The 21801-nt window shown below is 42.8% G+C and overlaps 1 protein-coding gene across 3 annotated transcripts in view; it reads left to right on the top strand.

The window, feature by feature from the left end:
• GRID1 (glutamate ionotropic receptor delta type subunit 1) overlaps positions 1–21801 on the top strand; it is a 1972711-nt gene that overhangs the window by 1864688 nt on the left and 86222 nt on the right. For 2 of the 3 annotated variants that reach the window (XM_073596722.1, XM_073596723.1), the window contains exon 15: positions 5646–5886. In XM_073596722.1, the coding sequence (XP_073452823.1) occupies positions 5646–5886 (241 nt within the window). Of the gene's footprint in view, positions 1–5645; positions 5918–21801 lie in introns of all 3 variants that reach the window. The other variant, XM_073596724.1, reaches the window with a different exon arrangement.

Genomic DNA, 21801 nt, shown 5'->3' with positions numbered 1-21801 from the left:
GTTATTTAAGTAGCAGCACTACCATTGGGGATTTTGGCATTCTAAAGTGCAGTGCTTTTGTATTTATAATTAAATAGGTCTGTTTGGCAGTGCAGAGTCAGGAATTATATTTTTGGTGGGCAGATTTTTTTTTTAGTGCTATGCAACATTATCTGCAGCACCCACACTACTCCTTTCACTGCCCATTCACTTAAATTGCTCGGCCTCCTAGGAGAGCTTTTAAAAGTTAGAGCACTAAACGTACTTCAACATCCATGCATAAATCACTTGCCAAAAACAGTGACCAAATAGAAACTATGTATGGCTTTAAATTTGGCTTTTAAAACCAGACCAGGTCACATTTTTTCTCCTCCTTGTCTGCAGTGTGGGAGGCTCCTTATTGCAATGTCTATGCTTCTTCCTGTTTCAAAGCTACCTACAGCTAACTTGGCTGATAAAACTTTCCACTGTCTAGGTTCTTACAGAGTCCTTTAGTCCTAATGAAACATTGTTGTGATGTTTAAAGGGAACAGTATCAAAACTGGTCAGAAGAACAGTAGAGAGTAGCAAGCAAATACCAACAGGGGGTTATAGAGGGTCATCTGTCAATGGATTCACATATTTCTGGGTTTCCCTAGCTGTATAAACTATTTTAGCTTACAATGTTTATTTTTCTTTAGTGTGTTTTAAAACTGGATTTTATGTCATTGCCTAATTAAAATGAATTGAAAAGTAAAATTGGAAAACACTAAAAAATCATTTTAAGAATGCTTGCAGAAGAATTGCCATGACCCATAATGAGAGCAAGTGAAATGCTTTCTAAGTAGTGCAGAAATCTTAATCTTGCCAAGTCCTAATTAAAGTTGCCAAATGACCTCTGTGAAGAATAAATATACGGGAACCTATACATTGGCTTTTTTTTTTTTTTTTTTTTTAATTTTGATAAAGAGCTGCTAAACTCTTTAGGGTGACAGAAATTAGAAGAAATGCACAAAAAGAAAACAAAAGTCTAAAAAAAAATAGGATTGTATCAAACATCATCACTCCTAGCTACCAGACTTCACTATCTGACAGCTCTGGTCTAAAATGACATTCATAAGCCAGTTGGTAAGGTGATTATGTCATGTGATGAACAGTATAATGACATGGAGAATACATCGGGCCTTGTCAGCGCGCAAAGAGAAAAAAAGGATAAACGGCACTTCCTGGTTATGATGTAACCAGCTATGATTGTACACAGCTGATCACATGGTAAGGAGCATATGTCATAGACTCTTTATCAGGATCAGAGATGTGGTGTGTCAAAGTGACACACCGCGCTACCAATTGCCACGCTGCACTCCCTCGCGTGGCTTATCCTGCTAGACGTCATATGATGCCCAGTCAGGATAATAGAGCTAACATTTTGCATATCGTGTGAAAGAAGTGGTTAACTATGTAACTGTGTTTTTTCCAAAATGTTAAATCTATCCTGTATTTAAGTTATTTTAAGATATTAGGAAGTTAGTTCCTTGGCGTATTCTTTTTAACATCTGTCTGCAACTTTCCAGATGTGATACATCACAAGCACTTACAGGAGTGGGTACAAGCTTTTTTTTTTTCCTCATATTTTATGCGGTCATGAAAATGCTGAACCTGCATTGCATGCTTTGACTTATATGTGTATAAAACAGAGTTACTATTTTATTGTTGCAAAAAATATTTCTTAAAATTAGCCATGGTGTGTTTTTAAGCATAGTTAATTTCATGGTCATTTTAGGAAAGAATTGGACAAATATACCTTGTTTCCCAATTTTCCTTTTGTTATTTTTCATTAACTGCTGCTTTCATTGTCCTGCTGCTATTACCTTTTTCTGTAAAGTACTTCATGACTTTTTTCCTAAGCGGGATGACACTAGATCATGCTTATTAAAAATGGCATTGAAATGTCAAATACGCATCTAGTATAGTAAAGGCAAGTAGTGTCTAGCAGAGAAGTCGTTCAAGCTTAAAAGAAGGTCAAGTATGAACATTTTTCACATGTTGGTCCAGAGACAGGGTCAGAGCTAGTATATACTGATGGGGAAAGAACTGGGTAGATTTAAACATTTTGTCTATTTTTACAAACTACATGTTGTACAAGTCCACTCTAGGAGAAGCGTGGGAAGCAAAAATAACAAACATATATACTCAGTTTTATGGCTGCAGCATTACTGCAGCTGTCCCCTGCTAGCTCTAAGACCAAGAACTGAGCGATCACATGACCACTTATTGCTCAGTTTTCAATCTGCTCTGAGCAGAGAGCTGTGAATGTCAGTCCCCACTCATTTCTCTGCCCCTCCAGTGCTCACTAGAGTGCCTGGCTGTGAAAGGGTGAGAGCGGCCTACTCAGGCTCTTGGTGGCATGCTGAGAAAGCTGTTGTTCAGACATCTGCTGGATCTTCAGATTATTGTTAGGATCCTTCCAGAGTCTGTATTAGGCCTTGTGATGTCAGCTGACAATTCTGGGTCAGTCAGGAGTGCAAGAGTACAGTGCCTTGAAAAAGTATTCATACTCCTTAAAATTTTCCACATTTTTTCATGTTACAACCAAAAACGTAAATGTATGGTATTGGGATTGTATGTGATACACCAACACAAAGTGGAACATAATTGTGAAGTGGAAAGAAATGATAAATGATTTTCAAAAAGTTTTACAAATTAAGAACGTGCTCTCAATCTTTTGCTGGCTGGAATTCGGCCAGCAAAAGTCCAATGGAGCATACACACGGTCGCATTTTCCAACAAAAAACTCTCATCTGTCTTTTGCGAGCCGAAATTCCGATCGTGTGTATGCGGCATAACAGGTTTTCCTCTTGGATTGTCCTGCATCAGGCTTAGGAATGGGTGAACGATTCAGCCTGAGCATAAGTTCGGGATGAACTTTGGTTGTTTGGATGTTCTACGGAACAGCGTTAAAGTCTATGGGATACGAACATGAAAAATCAAAAGTGCTCATTTTAAAGGCTTATATGCAAGTTAATGTCATAGAAAGTGTTTGGGGACCTGGGTCCTGCCCCAGAGGAAATGTATCAATGCAAATGTTTTTTTTAAACGGCCGTTTTTTCGGGAGCAGTGATTTTTTTAATGCTTAAAGTGAAACAATAAAAATGAAATTTTCCTTTAAATATCGTGCCTGGGGGGTGTCTATAGTATGCCTGTAAAGTGGCACATTTTTCCTGTGTTTAGAACAGTACCACAGCAAAATGATAATTCTAAAGTAAAAATTGTCATTTAAAACTGATTATGGCTGTAATGAATTGTCAGGTCTCAGTAAAATAGATAAAACTCATTGAAAAAAAAGCCATGGGTTCCCCCCAGCCCATTACCAGGCCTTTGGGGTCTGGTATGAATATTAAAAGGAACCCCCGAACCAGAACAAAAAAAATACCCGTAATCAGGCTCCATCCATCTTCCCATCAGCTCTGACCAGCTTCCCTGTCTCTGCTGAAGAAAAGCATCCCCACAACACCACCATGTTTCACAGTGGGGATAGTGTGAGTGATGTGCAGTGTTAGTTTTCTGCCACACATAGCGTTTTGCTTTCACGCCAAAAAATTCAATTTTGGTCTCATCTGACCAGAGCACCTTCTTCCACATGTTTGCTTTGTTCACCACATGGCTTCTCTCAAACTGTAAACAAGACTTCTTATGGCTTTCTTTCAGCAATGGCTTTCCTCTTGCCACTCTTCCATATAGGCCAGATTTGTGGAGTGCACAACTAATAGTTGTCTTGTGGACAGATTCTCCCACCTGAGCTGTGGATCTCTGCACCTCCTCAAGAGTTACCAGAGGCCTCTTGGCTGCTTCTTTAATAATATTCTCCTTGTCAGGCCTGTCAGTTTAGGTGGACAGCCATGTCTTGGTAGGTTTGTAGTTGTGCCATACTCTTTCCATTTTCAGATGATGGATTGAACATTGCTCCGTGAGATGTTCAAAGCTTGGGATATTTTTTTATAACCTAACCCTGGTTTAAACTTCTCCACAACTTTATCCCTGACCTACCTGGTGTGTTCCTTGGCCTTCGTGATCCTGTTTGTTCATTAAGGTTATATAACAAACCACTGAGGGCTTCACAGAACAGCTGTATTTAAACTGAGATTAAATTACACACAGGTGGACTCTAGTTAATAATTAGGTAACTTCTGAAGGCAATTGGTTCCACTAGATTTTAGTTAGGGGTCTCAGAGTAAAGGGGGCTGAATACAAATGCATGCCACAGTTTTCAGATATTTATTTATATAAAAATTTGGAAAATCATTTATCATTTCCCTTCCACTTCACAATTATGTGCCACTTTGTGTTGGTCTATCACATAAAATCCAAATAAAATACATTTAAGTTTTTGGTTGTAACATGAAAAAATGATATTTCAAGAGGTATGAATACTTTTTCAAGCCACTGTAAGCGCACTTCAGTGACCCATAAGGTAAGTATGACCAAAAAAAAGCTTTGACCATACTTAAGGGGTGTTGTAACTGATATTTACAGTATTCTGAATTGATGCTGAAATTTTGGATCATTATTCTCCATCTTCGATATCTTGGGGACTATAGTAGTGAAATCTTCCAACTTGAGATTTAAAATCCTCCCTTAATAAAAAGAGCTTTTCACTCTCTGCATTAAATTTGTGAAATAATAGAATGGGTCCCCATGATGCCTTGCACTTACATAAATGAATGCATAGAGATGTTCTGACTGCTCTCTGCAGCATTAAGTATTACCCACCACTGGAGAAAATCTAAAGGGGAAAAGTATTCTGTCCATCATATGACCATCTTGAAACATCTAGAAAGAATAAATAAATAAATTATATATATATATATATATATATATATATATATATATATATATATATATATATATATATAGCCAGCATGGTGGCCTGAATTTATGGGAGGAGCCCAGGGGGTATTTAAGCAGCCCACTCACCTGTATTACTTGTCGGTTACAGTGCACGATACCCTCCCACCCATTCCCCTTTTCAGGGCAGTTCCTTGCACATCCCTCTTCTGCAATCACTCATTACTTATCTTGGGTATGCTCCCTTTTTTGGCATACTAACCAGCTGAAAAGGGCACACCTCAGGTCTGTGTTATGTTGTGTTTCTTGTGGCATCTTTATATGGTTCCATGTCTGTCTCAGTTGGAGGGCTCCGACCAAAATTACTGCCAGGAAATGGATGAGAGCCCTGAATTGGACTTTAAATTACTGATAAGGCAGTAGGACCATTAAGAGTTCTAAATCTGCAGAAGGAGAAGAAAGACTGCATGTAGTAGATGTAAGAGCTAGAACTCTGGTTGGATTGCCAAAACTTTTAAACTAGCCAGCACCCACTTACTTTAAAACACATTAGGTTTAGGTTGACTTATTTATTAAAAATGGAAAATAACATTACCTTTTGGTGTGGTATGATACTTTTTAGATTTTAACCCTGATGATAACTGGAATATTTCCTGGTAACTATTTAGGCTGAATAAGTTATACAATTACTTTACTGTTCAGACATTTTAGTTTGATTTTTCCCATTGCTGTATGTGATATTGATCCACAGACATTGTAATTATCAGTCTTGATTCACCACCTGTGCCAGATCCTGAACAAAGTTTAGCTATATTTATGGAAAACTTTTTTTCCCTGTTTTTCAGAATTTTAGAGTTTCAAGAAACTGGTTATTTGGATGTTCTGAAACAGAAATGGTGGCCACGAATGGGACGATGTGATTTAAACAGTCATAATAACGCACAAACAGATGGCAAAGCACTAAAGCTGCACAGTTTTGCTGGAGTATTCTGCATCCTGGCAATTGGGTTACTGCTTGCTTGCCTGGTGGCTGCCCTCGAATTATGGTGGAACAGCAACCGGTGTCGACAGGAGTCACCAAAAGAGGTCCATAACTACTATTCTTATTATATAAAAGGTATTTTAGGGACATGCATCATTGGAAGCAATAACCCAATGAGTAGATATAGTTATGCAATGACAACCTACAGCACCTATATGATGGGTCTATTAACAAGTGTTAAAGTACAAGCTTGGTATAAATGCACCAATAATGCATGTCCCTATACAGCTGCAGGGCTGTGACAGTGACACATGCAAAGGTGTGCCTGACTGATACTTAGAAGCTTAAGCAGAATTACAAATTGCTTCCCACCTTTGAATTGATGAAGCACTTAATGCATTCTGGACCAGAGTGCACCTCACAAAAATCTGACAGGTGCAAAATCAATTATACACTTTGTAATAGTGATCCACATGAATAATTTTAGTCGCTGCCTTAACTTTATCATCTTATTTTGAGTATCCCCATTAAGAGATAATAATGTACTCATTAATTTGGTCAGAAAATAATACAGTTGAAAAAATAAAAAGTTACTTGATATAAGAACAATCATAACAGTAATTATGGAGGTTTTGTTTAGCTTAAATATAGGAGATAATTGGAGCCCTGAAGAATTTTATTTTGCACTGCTTAAAAGCAGAGCAAGGCAAAAACTAGTAAAATAGTAAATGAAAACCCGTTGTGAGCACAGCAATGCTGAATGTTGTCATGCATAAAGCAAACATCCATTTCCATCAATTAAACTTCTTAACAAGCTAACCTTTCCGAGATTTTCCTTTGTTCACCAGATGTCTCTAAACAAAACATTAACATTCAAATGAAGACAATGTTTGAGAAGCCTGTGCATGTAAAATATTTATTTTTTTCCCTTCTATTTATTTAAATAAGTAATGCAGTTGGCATTGTGATCAAAATCAAAATTGTCTTTGAATCCGTAAATTTCAATTGATAGTTGTAGTTTTGATGAAATCTAGGATTATCTGACAAATGTTTGTGTCCTGCTCTATTAGACTCCATTGTTTATATGATAGCAAAATATGATTTGATGGATTAGAGAATATTCACATCAATCCCAAGAAGTAGAACTTAGTTTTCTTACCCAACTTAGGTTACCCAGCCCACAATTTCAAGGAATCTATTCAAATTCCAATTAAACTGTCAATTTAACTGCAACACCCAGGGTAGATGTACTCATGCAAAGAATCATTTGTGTTAGGCAATCTGAATTATTTTGTCACAGTTGCTAAAGTTTAACGCTGTATGGAGGGAAATATTATCTCACCAGATGAGCAGCAGATTAGCAGCAGCTTCAGGTATTTTGATCAGATAAAAATGTGCAAAAATGTAAAGCAAATCCCTTTGAGTCTAGGAAAGTAAAAGTAATGATGAGGACCTCCAGTTGTTATAATATGATAGTGATCTTTCTTTACTTCAATATTCCAGTGCTACAATGGAGCAATGATAACCACTGTTTCACCACGCTGCCCTTTCTGCCCACACATAGATAGACCCACATTATTTGGTCACCCTTTTATGAAGCTTTCCAACTGTTTAAATTTTAGTCTTATGCCCCATACACACGGTCGGACATTGATCAGACATTCCGACAACAAAATCCATGGATTTTTTTCAACGGATGTTGGGTCAAACTTGTCTTGCATACACACGATCACACAAAGTTGTCGGAAAATCTGATCGATCTGACCGTGGTGATGTAAAAACATGTACATCGGGACTATAAACGCGGCAGTAGCCAATAACTTTCATCTCTTAATTTATTCTGAGCATGAGTGGCACTTTGTGCGTCGGATTTGTGTACACACGATCGGAATTTCCGACAACGAAAATTTTATTGCATGCTCTCAAACTTGTGTGTCCAAAATTCCTATGGAAAATGTGTGATGGAGCCTACACACGGTCGGAATTTCCGACAACAAGGTCCTATCACACATTTTTCATTGGAAAATCCTATCGTGTGTACAGGGCATTAGGGTGGTTTCACTCGGGCGGTCCAATTAGGTCCGCCTGTCAGTTTTTCTGGTGGACCCGATCGGATCAGCCATTGTTCTCTATGGAGTAGTGGACATCTTGACATCTGATCTGATCCTATCTGCCAAAACAGACGGATGAGGGATGCATTCTCTATCCATCTGACAGCTCGGACTGGACGATAGTCAGATGGAAATAGACAGGTAGTTAGTTTCCATCTGACCACTACATAAAGAACAGCAGGGCTCTGTCTGTGTCCACTCTGCATAGCGGAGCAGACACAGACCTGTCATCTGCCTTCTCAGTGAGGATCAGCAGAGAGATCCCCTGCTGAGCAGGTGGATGCGCATTACAGAGTCTGCCCTGTATGAAAGGGACTTTAATGTGTATGTCAGGAAAAAAAAAGCATGAGCACATCTCTGTAATACATACACCTTTCCCCACTTTTAATGCCTTTACAACCCCTGCAAATACAGAAAAATACCTGTTGATGTGTCAAAAATGCACTCAGCTCCTAAGTCATGTTGTGGGTGGACAACACACAGGATTGACAGAGTGGTGTCAGTCATCCCAGATATTCTTTGCTAACTTATTCAACCCATCCCCCTATCCTGTTTTTCACAACATAAGGCCAATGTATCTGTAGTCCAAAATAAGAACTAGGAGGGCTAATTGGGCTCTTTGTGGTAACCCAGGAAGTGTGTACAGGACAGCTTTAAATTTCTGACATGATCAACAGGTATTATTTGCACTTATTAAACATGTATAACAAAAACACTTTTAATGATATATTTACCAGCCAAATTGAAGCAAATAATATTTTTTTTTGTTTATATACAATTTAACACCGGTAGAAAAAGATGTGCTGTATGGAATTTGTTTCTTAATGGTGAAGAATTATCTGCTTATATTTTACCCTCCCTGAATCAACATGCTAATGATGTTTTAAATAAATGTTTTATTTTGATTTCATACCTTATTTTAGACCCAGTGATATCACAACTGGGTCACTGTGCTTCTTTTTTTTTTTTTTTCAAATAGCGAATTTTTTATTATAAGTTTTAGTGATACAGAATAAAGGAACATGAATAATCACATACATTGTTCAATGCATCCATAAGTAGTTTTAAACATATATCCTGTATGGCTTAGCTGTCTTTAGTTCCTATAATAAACAAAATAGCAAATGCGAACTTCATTTAGTTACTAAATAGTAATCCAGTCTTCTTGACTAGAATAGAACTAACAAAAAAGAAAAAAAACATAAATATAAAACAGATATTTGTAGTTGAAAACAAAGTTGCGTAAACCTATGGTATACAGGGATTAGAAATAGGATAGGAAGGAAAGAAAGAAAGAAAGAAGGGGGAAGAAGAGAAGAGCCTTCTAATTGATTTTATTACCTGGTCATGGTGGGTCCTCCCGGAGGTGCCACAGCTCCCAAACCCTGTTATGTGCCTCTAGTCTATCTTGGATTCTAGCTGTCATTTTCTCCATCAGCTCTACATCTCTGATTCTAGCGTATAGGTCCTCAGCTGAAGGCGGGGTAGTGCGTTTCCAATTTAAGGCTATTAGGCAGCGTGCTGCCGTAAGTATGTGTCGCACTAATTTTTTGTATGGTCTACAAATTTTAAGTGGTGACAGTCCTAGTAAGAAGAATTTTGGAGTCGCTTGTACTTCGGTTTCTAAGAGGTGGGCAAGGAGGTGACTAACCGTCTCCCAGTATTGAGCTAGCAGTGGGCAGGTTCAATACACGTGTAAAAAAGTGCCTTTAGCTCCCTGGCAACGCCAGCATTTATCTGAGCTATTTGGAAAGATTGTAAGTAGCACATCTGGGGTCATGTACCAGAAGTAGAGGATTTTATATGTGTTTTCTTTATATAACGTGCACATTGAGCTCTTCGCTGCCTGGTTCCATATTGTCTGCCACTGTGATGTCTTCCCCTAGGATCTTTTCCCACTTGAGCATGTAGTAATGCTTACTTTGTTCCTCTAGGGGGATGGTATTCAAGATTTTATAGATCTCTGATATAAGTCCCTTCTGTGTATTGCCTGCTAGAATAATGGTTTCGAACGGGGATGGGGGTGAAAATTGTAGATCAGGGGCTATGGTTAGTGCATAATGTCTTATTTGTAAATATCCATAGAATGCTTGTTTTGGTATATCGTGTTTGGCCTGCAGGTCTGAGAAAGACAAGAGCCTACGGGTTCTAGGATCTACTATACTCCCAAAATGGAACAAACTCCTGGAGGACCAGGGGTGTGACATCTGGCGTGTGAGACTATCTGGCACCTTGGGGTTACACACAAAGGAAGTCAGAGTTGATTTCTCCGAGATTAGTTTACTAGATTTAGCCAATGTGCGCCATGTTCTCTTTAGCATGAGCATGGGGCCCAGCAGGCGTTCCGGGGCAACGTCCGCATCCGCATTCCATAGTAGGTTGTTCGGGTGTATTGGTGCTAGCCATAGCTTTTCTATCTCTGTCCATTTATTATATGATTTTTGCATAAACCATGATGCCACAGCTCTCAGCTGTGTCGCTTGATAGTATTTGACTATATTCGGGAAAGCAAGACCCCCTTCACCGCGCGACGCCATCAGCACCGTTTTGGAGATCCTATGTCTTTTGTAATTCCACACAAAGTGGAGTAAATCTGTTTGGAGTTTTTTTAGATGTTTGAGTGGTATGGGTATAGGGAGTGTTTGGAAAAGGTATATAAGTTTCGGGAGAATGGTCATTTTTATTGAAGCGATTCGTCCAAATAAGGAGATATGATGTTTTTTCCATTGGAGCAGGAGGGATCTAATGGTAGCATAGAGGGGGGGGAAATTCTCTTGGTACAAGGTATTAAATTTTGGGGTGATATTGATCCCTAAGTATTTCAGGGCTGTTGTTTGCCAATTATAGTTGTAGTTGGATTTCAGGAGTTCCAGTTCCGCTTCAGGGAGGTTGATGGGTAAAGCTTCTGATTTTGAAGCATTAATTTTGTATCCTGAAAGGACGCGGAAACGGTCTAGTTCAGCGTGTAGGTTCGGGAGGGAGATGTGGGGTTGGGTCAGGGTGAGTATTATGTCATCAGCAAAGAGGGAGATCTTAAACTCCCTGTCTCTAACCGTTATTCCTCGTATGTTTAAATTACTCCTAATAGAGGCCGCTAGGGGTTCTACACATAGAGCGAACAATAGGGGTGAAAGCGGGCATCCCTGCCTTGTGCCGTTGGATACTGTGAATGATGTTGAAAGGGCAAAGGGAGTCCTGACCTGTGAGGAGGGGTTAGAATACAAGTGTTTTATTGCCCGCAGAAAGGGGCCCCGGAAGCCCATATGGGTCAGCGTGGCAAACAGGAACGGCCACCCCAGCCGATCGAATGCTTTTTCAGCGTCTAGACTTAGTAGTATAGAGGGGGTGCCATCCCTGTTCGCCACTTCCACCAGGTCTATCACTTTTCTAGTATTATCCCCCGCTTGCCGCATTGGTACAAACCCCACCTGGTCCTTATGGATTAGTGATGGTAAAATCGTATTCAGGCGATTGGATAGAAGTTTGGTAAAAATTTTTAAGTCAGAATTTAGCAACGCAATGGGTCTGTAGTTTACGCATATAGATGGATCTTTATCCGGTTTGGGGATTAGGGTGATAAAGGATTTCTGCATCTCCAGGGGGATCTGGGTATCTTGAAGGAAGGCATTGAACAGTCTACTGAGATAGGGGAGTAATATAGGAAGAAACGCTTTATAGTATTCGTACGGAAAGCCGTCCGGGCCTGGGGCCTTATGGGACGGCAAGTTCTTAATGGTAAGCTCTATTTCCTCATCTGTGATCTGGGCATTAAGTGCTATCAGGTCGGTCGGTTGGAGATGGGGGATTTCACTCTGTTCTAAATATTGTTTCATCGTGTGGGTCAGGTCCGTGGAGGGAGGATTAGTGGGTATGTCCGGGTTGTTGTATAGTTTTTGGTAGAAGTCTGCAAATGTGCGTGCAATGTCTTCAGGGTGTGATAGCAGCTGTCCCATTTTATTTTTAATTTGGTTCGGGGATTGCATATGGGATCTCTCCCGTAATTTGTTGGCTAAGAGAGAGTGTGCCTTGTTCCCCTTGTCATAGAACCTCAGTTTTAGTCTCGTCAGAGCTTTCTCTACCTGTCCCATAGCTAGGTCACGAAGAGTTGTGCGGAGATTAGTTATTTTCCGTAAGTTAGAGATTGTAGGGTTTGTCTGGAGCTGGGTTTCGAGTGTTCTGAGTTCCCGTTCTGCTTTTACTTTGGCCGCTATGGCGTCCTTTTTTAATGCTGATGAAGTTGCTATGCATTTACCTCTAAGGACCGCCTTATGGGCCTCCCAAAGTATAGGAAGTGAAACTTCCTGATTGGAGTTTTCTAGAAAATAATGCTTGAGCGTAGATGTTAATTCTGCTAGGGTTGGTTGGTTTTGGAGTAGGAATGTGTTCAGTCTCCAATTATAGGGTCTACGGATTGGGCTATCTAGATCCAATGTGATTGAGATGGGTGCATGGTCCGACCATGAAATGGGGCATATTTGTGCTTTGCGTGTCAGTTTTAGTGTATAGTTATTAACAAAGAAATAGTCAATGCGGGTGTGTGTACGATGGGGTGCTGAGTAGAACGTGTACTGTCGGCCTTGCGGGCAGAGAGCCCTCCATGCATCAAAGAGCGCGTATCTTCTGGTAATTTGTCTGAATAGTCTTGAGTCTCTATGGGACCTAGGTGAGGGAGCATGGGGGGTTATGGCCTGGCGGTCCGCAGTAGTCGACTGAATGAGGTTAAAATCACCTCCCAGAATAAGGACCTTGGGGGTGGACTTAAAAATTTGTGAAAGTACCTTGGATAGGAATCTATGCTGATTAACATTGGGGGTGTATATTGCACACAGCGTCAGTTCTTGTGTTTGCCAGAGACCCTTCAAGATTATGAAGTGGCCGTTTGGGTCCCTATATTGGGTCACGCAGGTGAAGGGGGCCCCCCTTTTAAAAAGTATGGCTACTCCAGCTTTTTTACGATTACCCGATGCGATGTATATTTGGGAATAATATCTGGATGCGAATGCAAACGAGCCTTCCTTATTATAATGGGTCTCCTGGACCATAACGATATCAGCTCCCGATTGTCTAAACTCCCTCAGCGCCAGATGTCTTTTTCTATTGGTGTTCAATCCATGTACATTTAATGATAGTACCTTGGCCATGGTGTTGGTGGATAGGTGTGTGGGAATGTGCGCTTACCCGGTGATGGGTTGTTAACCTTCAGGACCTCAGGTTCAGAGTGGGCACCCTCCGGGAGGAGACCAGGAATCTTCATGTACATATCCATGTACGAGGTAGAATGGCTGGAGAGTTGGAAAAAGAAAGAGAGATGGGGAGAAAAGAGAGGTACATTTAGTGCACGAAAATAACACAGATTCAACCCTATAATCCATCTATAAACGGCCAACAGGCCTGGACTAGAGCGGACCTCCGCGTGAGCCCCCACCCCCACCCCGGATAGGGCGGGCATAGGGGGACACCCAGGAGCCCGCATCCCGTCAACTGTAATTTTTCAAACTGTGCGCAGCCTAATACCGCGCACCCGTGTCCAACCAACGAGGGTTAGAAACAATAGAAAGGGGAGGGGGAGTGATGGACAATGGCTTCAATGCCTGTCCTCTCAGGGCTCTTCTAAAACTAGCCCGTAATGGTAAACTGTAGTTGGGCGTAGGGGTATAATCAGGTAAGATATTCTAGGGGTCTAACAGACCAAATGCTAGTTAAACATATCTATCTACTGAGTCTAGGTACTCGAGTCTCTGAACTGTATGTTGTTGCCGGATATGCTATTCAGCGGGCCTTGTGCTTGGCGGGTTTATGCTGAGTGTCAGAGTTCCTGGGCCGGTTGGATGCAGGCACTTTTTGCCAGGTAGCGGGCGGTGGTGGGGGGGTAGCAACTATGTCCCACTCCGGTAGCTGTGGAGCTGTTATCTCAAGTGTGTCACAGAATGTGCGAAGATCTTCTGGGTATCGCAGTACTGCGGATTTTCCCTGATGTTTTGCCGTGAGGCTAAAAGGAAAGCCCCATCTGTAGATAATGGCTTCTTTCTGGAGGAGTTGTAGGAGCGGTTGGAGGAGCCTACGCTTTTGCAGGGTTATCCACGAAAGGTCAGGGTACAGTTGTATCTGGGTAGCCGCGTAAGTTACTTTACGTGCCAGGCGTGCCTGCCTCATAATTTCCTCTTTAAGAGGGTAGGAGCTGATTCTGCATATGACGTCTCTTGGTTTGGAGGTAGCGCCTTTGGGCCTAAGCGCTCGGTGGGCTCTGTCCATTTCTATATGTTTAGAGGGGGGTCCCCAGTAAGATTGTTGAAGACAGACTGCAGGATTGCTTGCAGATCTTCTGTGTTTTCTGATTCTGGAATGCCTCGCACCCGTATGTTATTGCGGCGCCCCCTATTGTCCAGGTCTTCCACGTGTCTCTGCATATCTCTCAGCATTGCTCTGTGGTCTGCTCCCTGGAGTTGTGTTCTGTGGACCGCTAGTTTCGTTTTCTTGTATTTCTTCTTCGGCCATTTCCACTCTGTCTGCCAGATGTTTAAGGCCCGTTTGAAGTACTTGAATTTCCGTGCGACACGTGGATTTAATGTCTTCGATTAGTTGTCTGAAGTTAGTAGGCATGGCTTGCAGATAGGTTTGCCATTGTTGGGGCATGTGTGGGGGCAAGTAAGGATCCTGTGCAGGACTGTAGTAGTGGGGAGAAGGGGATGACACACGTGGTGGGGAATGCGGTGGTAAAGCATCTGCTCCCTGGTTAAACTGCAGTCCAGTTGCTGAGGGGTCCCATGAATCCATGCATGTCCTTGTTTGCTGCTGATGTGGAAGGGGTCTGGTGTTATAGTCCTCTGCTGGGGGGGAGAGTGAGGTACTGGCCTTCTGTGCATAAGATGGGGCTGTGGTTTTATGCTGCTGTGGTAGACTGGGATCCCTGGAGCGGGACAGTCTCTGCGTTTTGGGAGGGGGGGAGGTAATAACCCCTGCCCAGGCTCCCTCGTGTAGGCCATCAGGGAGGCTGTGGGTTCCAGCTTGCGGGCCTGCAGGACTCGGCAGGGGGGGGAAGTCCCGGGAAAGGTCAGAGGAGTCTGTGGACACTGACTCCATAGTCTGTGAGGGCGGCTCCGGAGCCGTCCTCAGAAGCCTCGGGAAGGCCGCCGAGCACTGAGTGTAGTGCATGGGGGGGACGGGCGGCGTGGCGGGCCGGGATCCATGTGTCTGCTTCATGGGGTTATCTGGGGGCTGTTGGGGACTCACCCTTCCCATGTCAGCAGCCGTAACTTGGGGAGTCTCTTTGCCTCGCTGCGGATCTTCTGGGAGCCGCTTCTCTGTGTACGCCGGCTGTGAGGGCTGGGCGGGACTCCTCTGCATGCGGTCCGGAGTGTCCGGCGCCATATTGGCTTCCTCGTCCTGGGACATTCCGGGCTGAGAGAAGTAGGAGCGGAGGTCCGTGGAGGTCCCTGGAGGGGGCAGGGATGATCCCCTATGTCTGGAGGATCGAGTGGTCCTAGATTTGCCCATGTGGGTGCAGTAGAAATACCCAAAAAGACGCCTTTAGTGCTGTGGGCTTAGGGAGCTGAGAGCTTAGGCTGCCATCAGGTTCGGCTTCCGGTCATTACTGTGCTTCTTAATGCAATACAAGCAGATTATGATTGGTGGGAGGGACTGGCAGGGTTGTCTACATAGCTTCCTGAAAACATCACAGCACCCTGCTGCAGTGTTTCTCTCAAAAATGTTTAGTCGTATGCAACCAGTGGGCTGTCTCTGGTGCTGGGGGGAGAGTTATATATATTTAAAAATACATTGATGGGTGGGTACAGTATACTTCTAGAGGAGTGGGAGTTCATAAGCAGACTGGATTTGTATGCAGACCTCCTTAGGTTAAAAGCCATAAAGAACTAAAATCCAATTAATAAAAAGGTCCAATACAAGGACAATGGGGAGGAAATGGCTAGATAATGCTGAATGTCCTCCAGAGAGGAAATGAGGCGTGCTCTCTCTGTGATACACTCAGAGTGTGCAGTGAAATGAGAGTAAGCTATTTCAGTACAGAAGAGGAGCCTGTGCAATTGTCAAAACTTAAGGTATGGCTTTTTATGCTTTTCTGCATTAGAGAACATCAATCTGTAGAACTTGTAATTGTAGTAAATATACAACTTTTAAGACAATTTGCTGGTAGATTACCATTCCTGTAGAACTGCAGATAGGTAGCTGCATGTACCTCTGGATACCCTCATGAGCTTATCAGAAAGCTCCACGTATCGGAGCACTTATTTATTTATTACAGGTATTTATATAGCACCAACAATTTTTTGCAGTACTTTACATTCACATCAGTCCCTGTCCTCAAGGAGCTTACAATCTAAATTCCCTAACTCACATTCATACATACACATACTGGGGCCAATTTAGACAGGATCCAATTAACTTATCAGTATGTTTTGGAGTGTCGAAGGAAACCAGAGTACCCAAAGGAAACCCATGCAGACATAAGGAGAACATGCAAGCTCCAGGCAGGAAGTGTCGGGTCATGCAAATTTAGACTTCAGCTCTCAAAATTGAGCTGTGTTTTTCACCTTCATCCAATTAATTTCATTATAGGTTTCCAATACTAAGTGCTCATGAGGAAAATCAATGAACATATAGGTACGAATATGGGCCTGTTCTACAATGCTGTTAATGGATCTAACAACAAACTGACTTTAGTATTTTTGGCTGGTTACTTCAGTACATGTCATTCAGCACTGCTTGCACACAGTGAATTAAAAAAAGCTTTTTTTTTATATAAATCCTGAAAATGAAGGTTTATTTTCAAGAACATGAAACCTAGGCTTCAGCTTCAGTGTACGTTTTAAAAAAATACATATTTATTAGGAGCGGTAGCATTTTGGCAGTAACAATAACACCTGGTGGCATTTCCAAAGCTAGAGTTCAACAGTTCAACCTCTTCACACCAGCCACACACATATATGCGGTCTCTCAGCGTGTGGGCCTTAATGTGGCCTATATGTGGCCCTGTGTAATTCATACTCCCTGCGTGCGCTCAGCATGGTAGCCGGTGGGTCCCAGAAAGTTCCTGATGCAAACTACAGATTGGGAGCTTTTCAATCATGCAACCGCTGAGACAGCCAATCACAGCGGTCACATGACCCAAATGCCCACCTCCGCCTTTTAGAACTATTAAAGGGCCAGGAGGCAGTTAGAGAAAAGGGGTTATTTAACAAACATTTGGAATAACAATAAATAATATTAACATTCGAAAAATTTGCACAAATAAAAAATAATACACTAGCAAAATGTTTATTGTCAAGTCCATATTCTCCAAATCAACCATAAACAAAAACTAAAAAAAAAAAAAAAAATCAGGGGGGTAGAAAAACACAGAAAAGGCAATATAAAAGACATTCGTCAGGGAGAGGCAGAAAATTCCACCCATGGAGTCTATATTTTACTAAATTTAGAATAGTTTTCATTGGCCATAGTTATCAGTTCTTCCATGTGCATGATGTAGTTCAATTCTGTGAACCCATTTCTGTATTGTAGGGATTAATGGGGATTTTCAGTGTCTAAAAAGGAAAATTGTATCATACTTACCGTAATTTTTCTTTCCTGGTGCCTATCCATGGCAGCATACCTGTGATAAGCTCCGCCCCGGACTCCTCCCCTCAGGATAGTTAATACATTATAAAAAAGACAACTCTACCCCCCAATAGCATTCTCCTATTATATCGAATACCATGGGAGGGCATGTATGCTGCCATAGATAGGCACCAGGAAAGGAAAATTACGGGAAGTATGATACAATTTTCCGTTTTCCTGGTGCCTCCATGGCAGCATACCTGTGATACAATGAATAGATAATAACAGGGTGGGTAATGCTCATAAGAAAATTTTAATAAGGTAACACAAGAGCTGACTCAATTACCCTCCTTCCAAATTCCACCGAAGTGAGCCCCCTGGGTCAATCCTGTAGTGACGCATGAATGTGTTTGGGGATGACCACGTGGCTACTTTGTAAATAGTTTCTAGAGAAACGTTGGCCCTTGCTGCCGAAACTGCCCTAGTTGAGTGGGCCTTCACCGCCGGAGGATACATCCCTCTAGCCCTATACGCCTTTTGGATCAACTTGCAAATCCAGGAAGCGATCGTTTTTGGAGCTGCTGCCTTCACCCTATTTCTGCCCCAAGGCAGAACGAATAATCTATTTGATGTTCTAAATGGACTTGTGGCTTGCAGGTAGCATTTTGGAACTTTGGCAATGTCCAGTTCTTGCAGAGCGCCTGAGAGTGGATCTGTAAAAGTAGGTAGCGCCCAAGTTTCTGATAGAGAGGACCAAGAGGAAACTTTTGGGACAAAACCTTGTACTGTCCGTAGCTCCACTCTATCCGGAAAGAAAGAAATGTGATCTTCTTCTGACCCTAACGCTTGCAACTCTGAAGCCCTTTTCCCTGAGGTTATTGCAATTAAGAAGGCTGTCTTGAGCATTAGGTTCCATAGTGAAGCGGTTTCTAGAGGAATAAAAGGATGAGACATCAGACAGTCCAGGATAAAGGGCAAGTCCCAAGCCAGAAAGGACCGTTTTACTGGCAGACAATTTTTTTAACTGCTTTGAAAAATTGAATGACGAGTGACTCTTCCGCCCATCTTTTTTGGGTAGCTGCCACTTGAACCTTGAGAGAACTTAAACTGAGACCAAGGTCCAGGCCAGATTGAAAAAAATCCAAGAGGAGAGCAGTAGACAGATCTGTGGGGGCCGAACCTCGGCTTCCCATAAATAACTTGAATTTATTCCAGATCTTTGAATACACATAATTTGTGGAAGGTTTCCTGACCTTCAAAAGAGTTTAAACGACACTATTAGAGCATCCTAAAGACTGGAATCTTTCCCTTTCAACATCCAGACATGCAGGTTCAGTTTGTGAGGGGCTGGATGCACGAATCTCCCTTGTGAGAGCAGGTGAGGTAGAATTGGAATCTTGAGAGGACGACACGTACTGAGGGATATTGCCCAGGGAAACCATGGCCTCCTCTGCCAGTATGGTAGAATCGCTACCACCTTGACTGGTTCTTTCTACAACCTGAGCAGGAACCTCAAGATCAAGGGCCTGGGAGGCAAGGCATATGTTATTTTGCAATTCCATGGACTCGAGAGGGCATCCACTGCTTCCGCCCGCGGATGAGGTAGGCGAGAAAGAAATCATGGTAGCTTGACATTTATTGCCAAGGCAAACAGGTCTATCTCTGGAGGAATCTGTAGATTCAGGATCCAGTCGAAGACTGCCGGGTGAAGAGACCATTCATTGTCGTCTTGAAAATAACGAGATAGATGATCTGCTTCTTAGTTCAGATGGCCCGGCAGGTAGACCGCCTTCAGATCCAGCAGATTCTTTTCTGCCCACAACATAATGGGCTCTACTTTCCTCAGCAAAGGTATGCTGTGTGTCCCCCCTGCCTTTGAATATATGCCACTGCTGCCCTGTTGTCTAGGCGTATTAAGATTGACTTCTGTCGAAGATGATCCTTCAGATTCACCAGGGCCAGAAAAGCTGCTCTTAACTCTAAGATGTTGGAGACTATTCCTTTTGTTGGGAAGTCCCATTTCCCCTGTATTGCAAGATGATCGCAGTGTGCTCCCCAACCCAACGAGCTTGCATCGGTGGTTAGGATGGACATTGAAGTAGACAGAGTTTTGAGATTAGATCCTTCTTTGACCACCAGAGGAGACCTCTCCTCATGGATACTGAGATTAAGATCCGCTGGCATAGAGACTTCCTCTTCCACTGGGTCAGAAAGCCCACTTGAAAAATCCTCATGCCAATGAACCCAGGGTAGCAACCGGATACAAGATTACATAGTCCTGATGACTCATGCAGTTTGATGCTGACAGGTGAGACAGTGTTCTCACATGGGACATCTTCTGGACAATAGCTGCCACTTTCTGGGGAGGAAGGCATACTGTTCCAGCTGAGGTGTCGAAAAGGGCGCCTAGATAGATCATTACCTGGGTTGGAGTCAGGAGACTCTTTTCTGTATTCACCAATCAACCAAATTTCTTCAGGGTCGATAGAAGAACCTCTCTGTGCTCCAGAAGTTGTGCTGGACTGGGGGCTAACAGCAGGATATCATCCAGGAAATGGAACACTCGCAACCCACTTTCCCTGAGGGGTGCCAGAATTGTGATCAGTACTTTTGAGAATATCCCCCGGGACGTGCCCAAGCCAAAGGGAAGGCACTGGAACTGGAGGTGCATGGGACCCACTGCCACTCTTAGATATTTCTGTAAGGCAGGCAGAATGGGCACATGAAAGTAGGCATCCTGAAGGTCCACCGAGACCACTCCAGTCTCCTGGTTGGACCATCTGGATTATGGTGGACTGCATTTTGAAGGATTCCAGGAAAACGTGAAGGTTTAACCTCTTTAGATCCACTACCGGTCTCCATTCTCCACTCTTTTTGGGAACAAGAAAGAGTGGAGAATAGAAACCTGTGAATTTTTCTGAAGTCGGAACAGGAATTACTGCTTGCTGCGTTTGTAGCAGGCGAATATATCTTTGCAGAGCCTCTGCTTTTTGAGGGGAAGTAGGTAGTTTTGTTGGGACAAAAAGGTCTTGCAGAGGGTGATCCAGAAACGTCCAGAAATGCCAGAAACAGACGGTGGATACCACCCAGGGATCCTTGCATTGGCTGGACCAGACTTCGGCAAATTTCTTCAGCCTGGCCCCGACTGGGGGCAGCTGGAGTGGCTCTCTGTCAAAAGGACTTTGTTCCTTCCTGGGGATTGGAAAGACTTCTCTGTTTGACTTTAAAAAAGTCGCCTGGGTACTTCTTCAATTTTTTTTGGTATCTCTGCCTTATCGGAAGTGAGAAAAGTTTCTATTCTTGAAGACTGGAACTTAGAGGCGAAGACTCGAGAACACCTAACCCTCCAGTCCTGGGGAAGCAACCCCGATCTTCCACCAGTCACCCGAGAAATTGCCTTCTCCAGCCTATCCCCAAACAGAGCTTTCCCGTCAAAGGGGATCTTGCACCAACTCTATTTGGAGGCTGCGTCAGCTGCCCAAGGCTTCAACCAGAGAGCCCGCTTGGCCATAATCGTGTGCAACATTGCTCTTGCAGAGTATCTTACAGAATCAATTGCTGCTTCCCCCACGAAGTCTGCAGATTTAGAGTTCCTCCAGTGCTTTAATGATATCCTCTTTTGGAACATCTTGATGAATGGCCACTTCAATATTCTCAGACCTGACCCTGATGGCATTAGATACTGAAGCTAATGCTATGGCTGGCCTGCAGGCTCCTCCTGCCAATTGGTAGGCCTTCTTCAGATCTGAGTTGATGCGCCTATCCAGCGGTTCTTTAAAGGAGGCTGAATCCTCCATAGGAAGGGTGACATTTTTAGCTAGGCGTACCACTGCAGCATCGACCATCAGCGGAGTGTCCAAGAGAACCGAGTCAGACTCTGCTAACAGATACAATTTCTGCAGACGGTTTAGGGAAAAGCGTTTGTCCATATTTTTCCATTCCCCTTCTATCAGATTCTTTATTTCTTCCATAAAGGGAAAAAAGCAAAGTTTTTTCTTTAAGAATGGAAAAAAGGACTTGGTCTTCTTGGGTGGCTCTTCCTCCTCCTCCCAACCAATGGCCTGTTTGACCGCGGAAACAAAAGGTTGTACTAAAGAGAATCTGAAGCCCGAAGGCTCTGATTCGTCATTCTCCCCTGTTGTCGGGGGAGGTGGTACTGAAGCGACCACTGCTGATGATGGGCCAGGCAGGGATGGCTCAGAAGGATGCACTTGATCACTTGCTATGACCTGCCAGGGAGATGAGTCCATTAGTTCAGCTAATGAGTCTTCTACCACTTTCTTTATTAAGTCTGTGACCTGCTGGACTTCAACTCTTTCTTGATCGGCATAACCTCGCAGACAATCTTTGCAGATT

This window comes from Aquarana catesbeiana, linkage group LG08 (assembly GCF_042186555.1).
Source record: "Aquarana catesbeiana isolate 2022-GZ linkage group LG08, ASM4218655v1, whole genome shotgun sequence".
NCBI lineage: Eukaryota > Metazoa > Chordata > Amphibia > Anura > Ranidae > Aquarana > Aquarana catesbeiana.
Note: the sequence above shows the minus strand (reverse complement) of the source record. Positions and strands in the feature narration are given on the sequence as shown.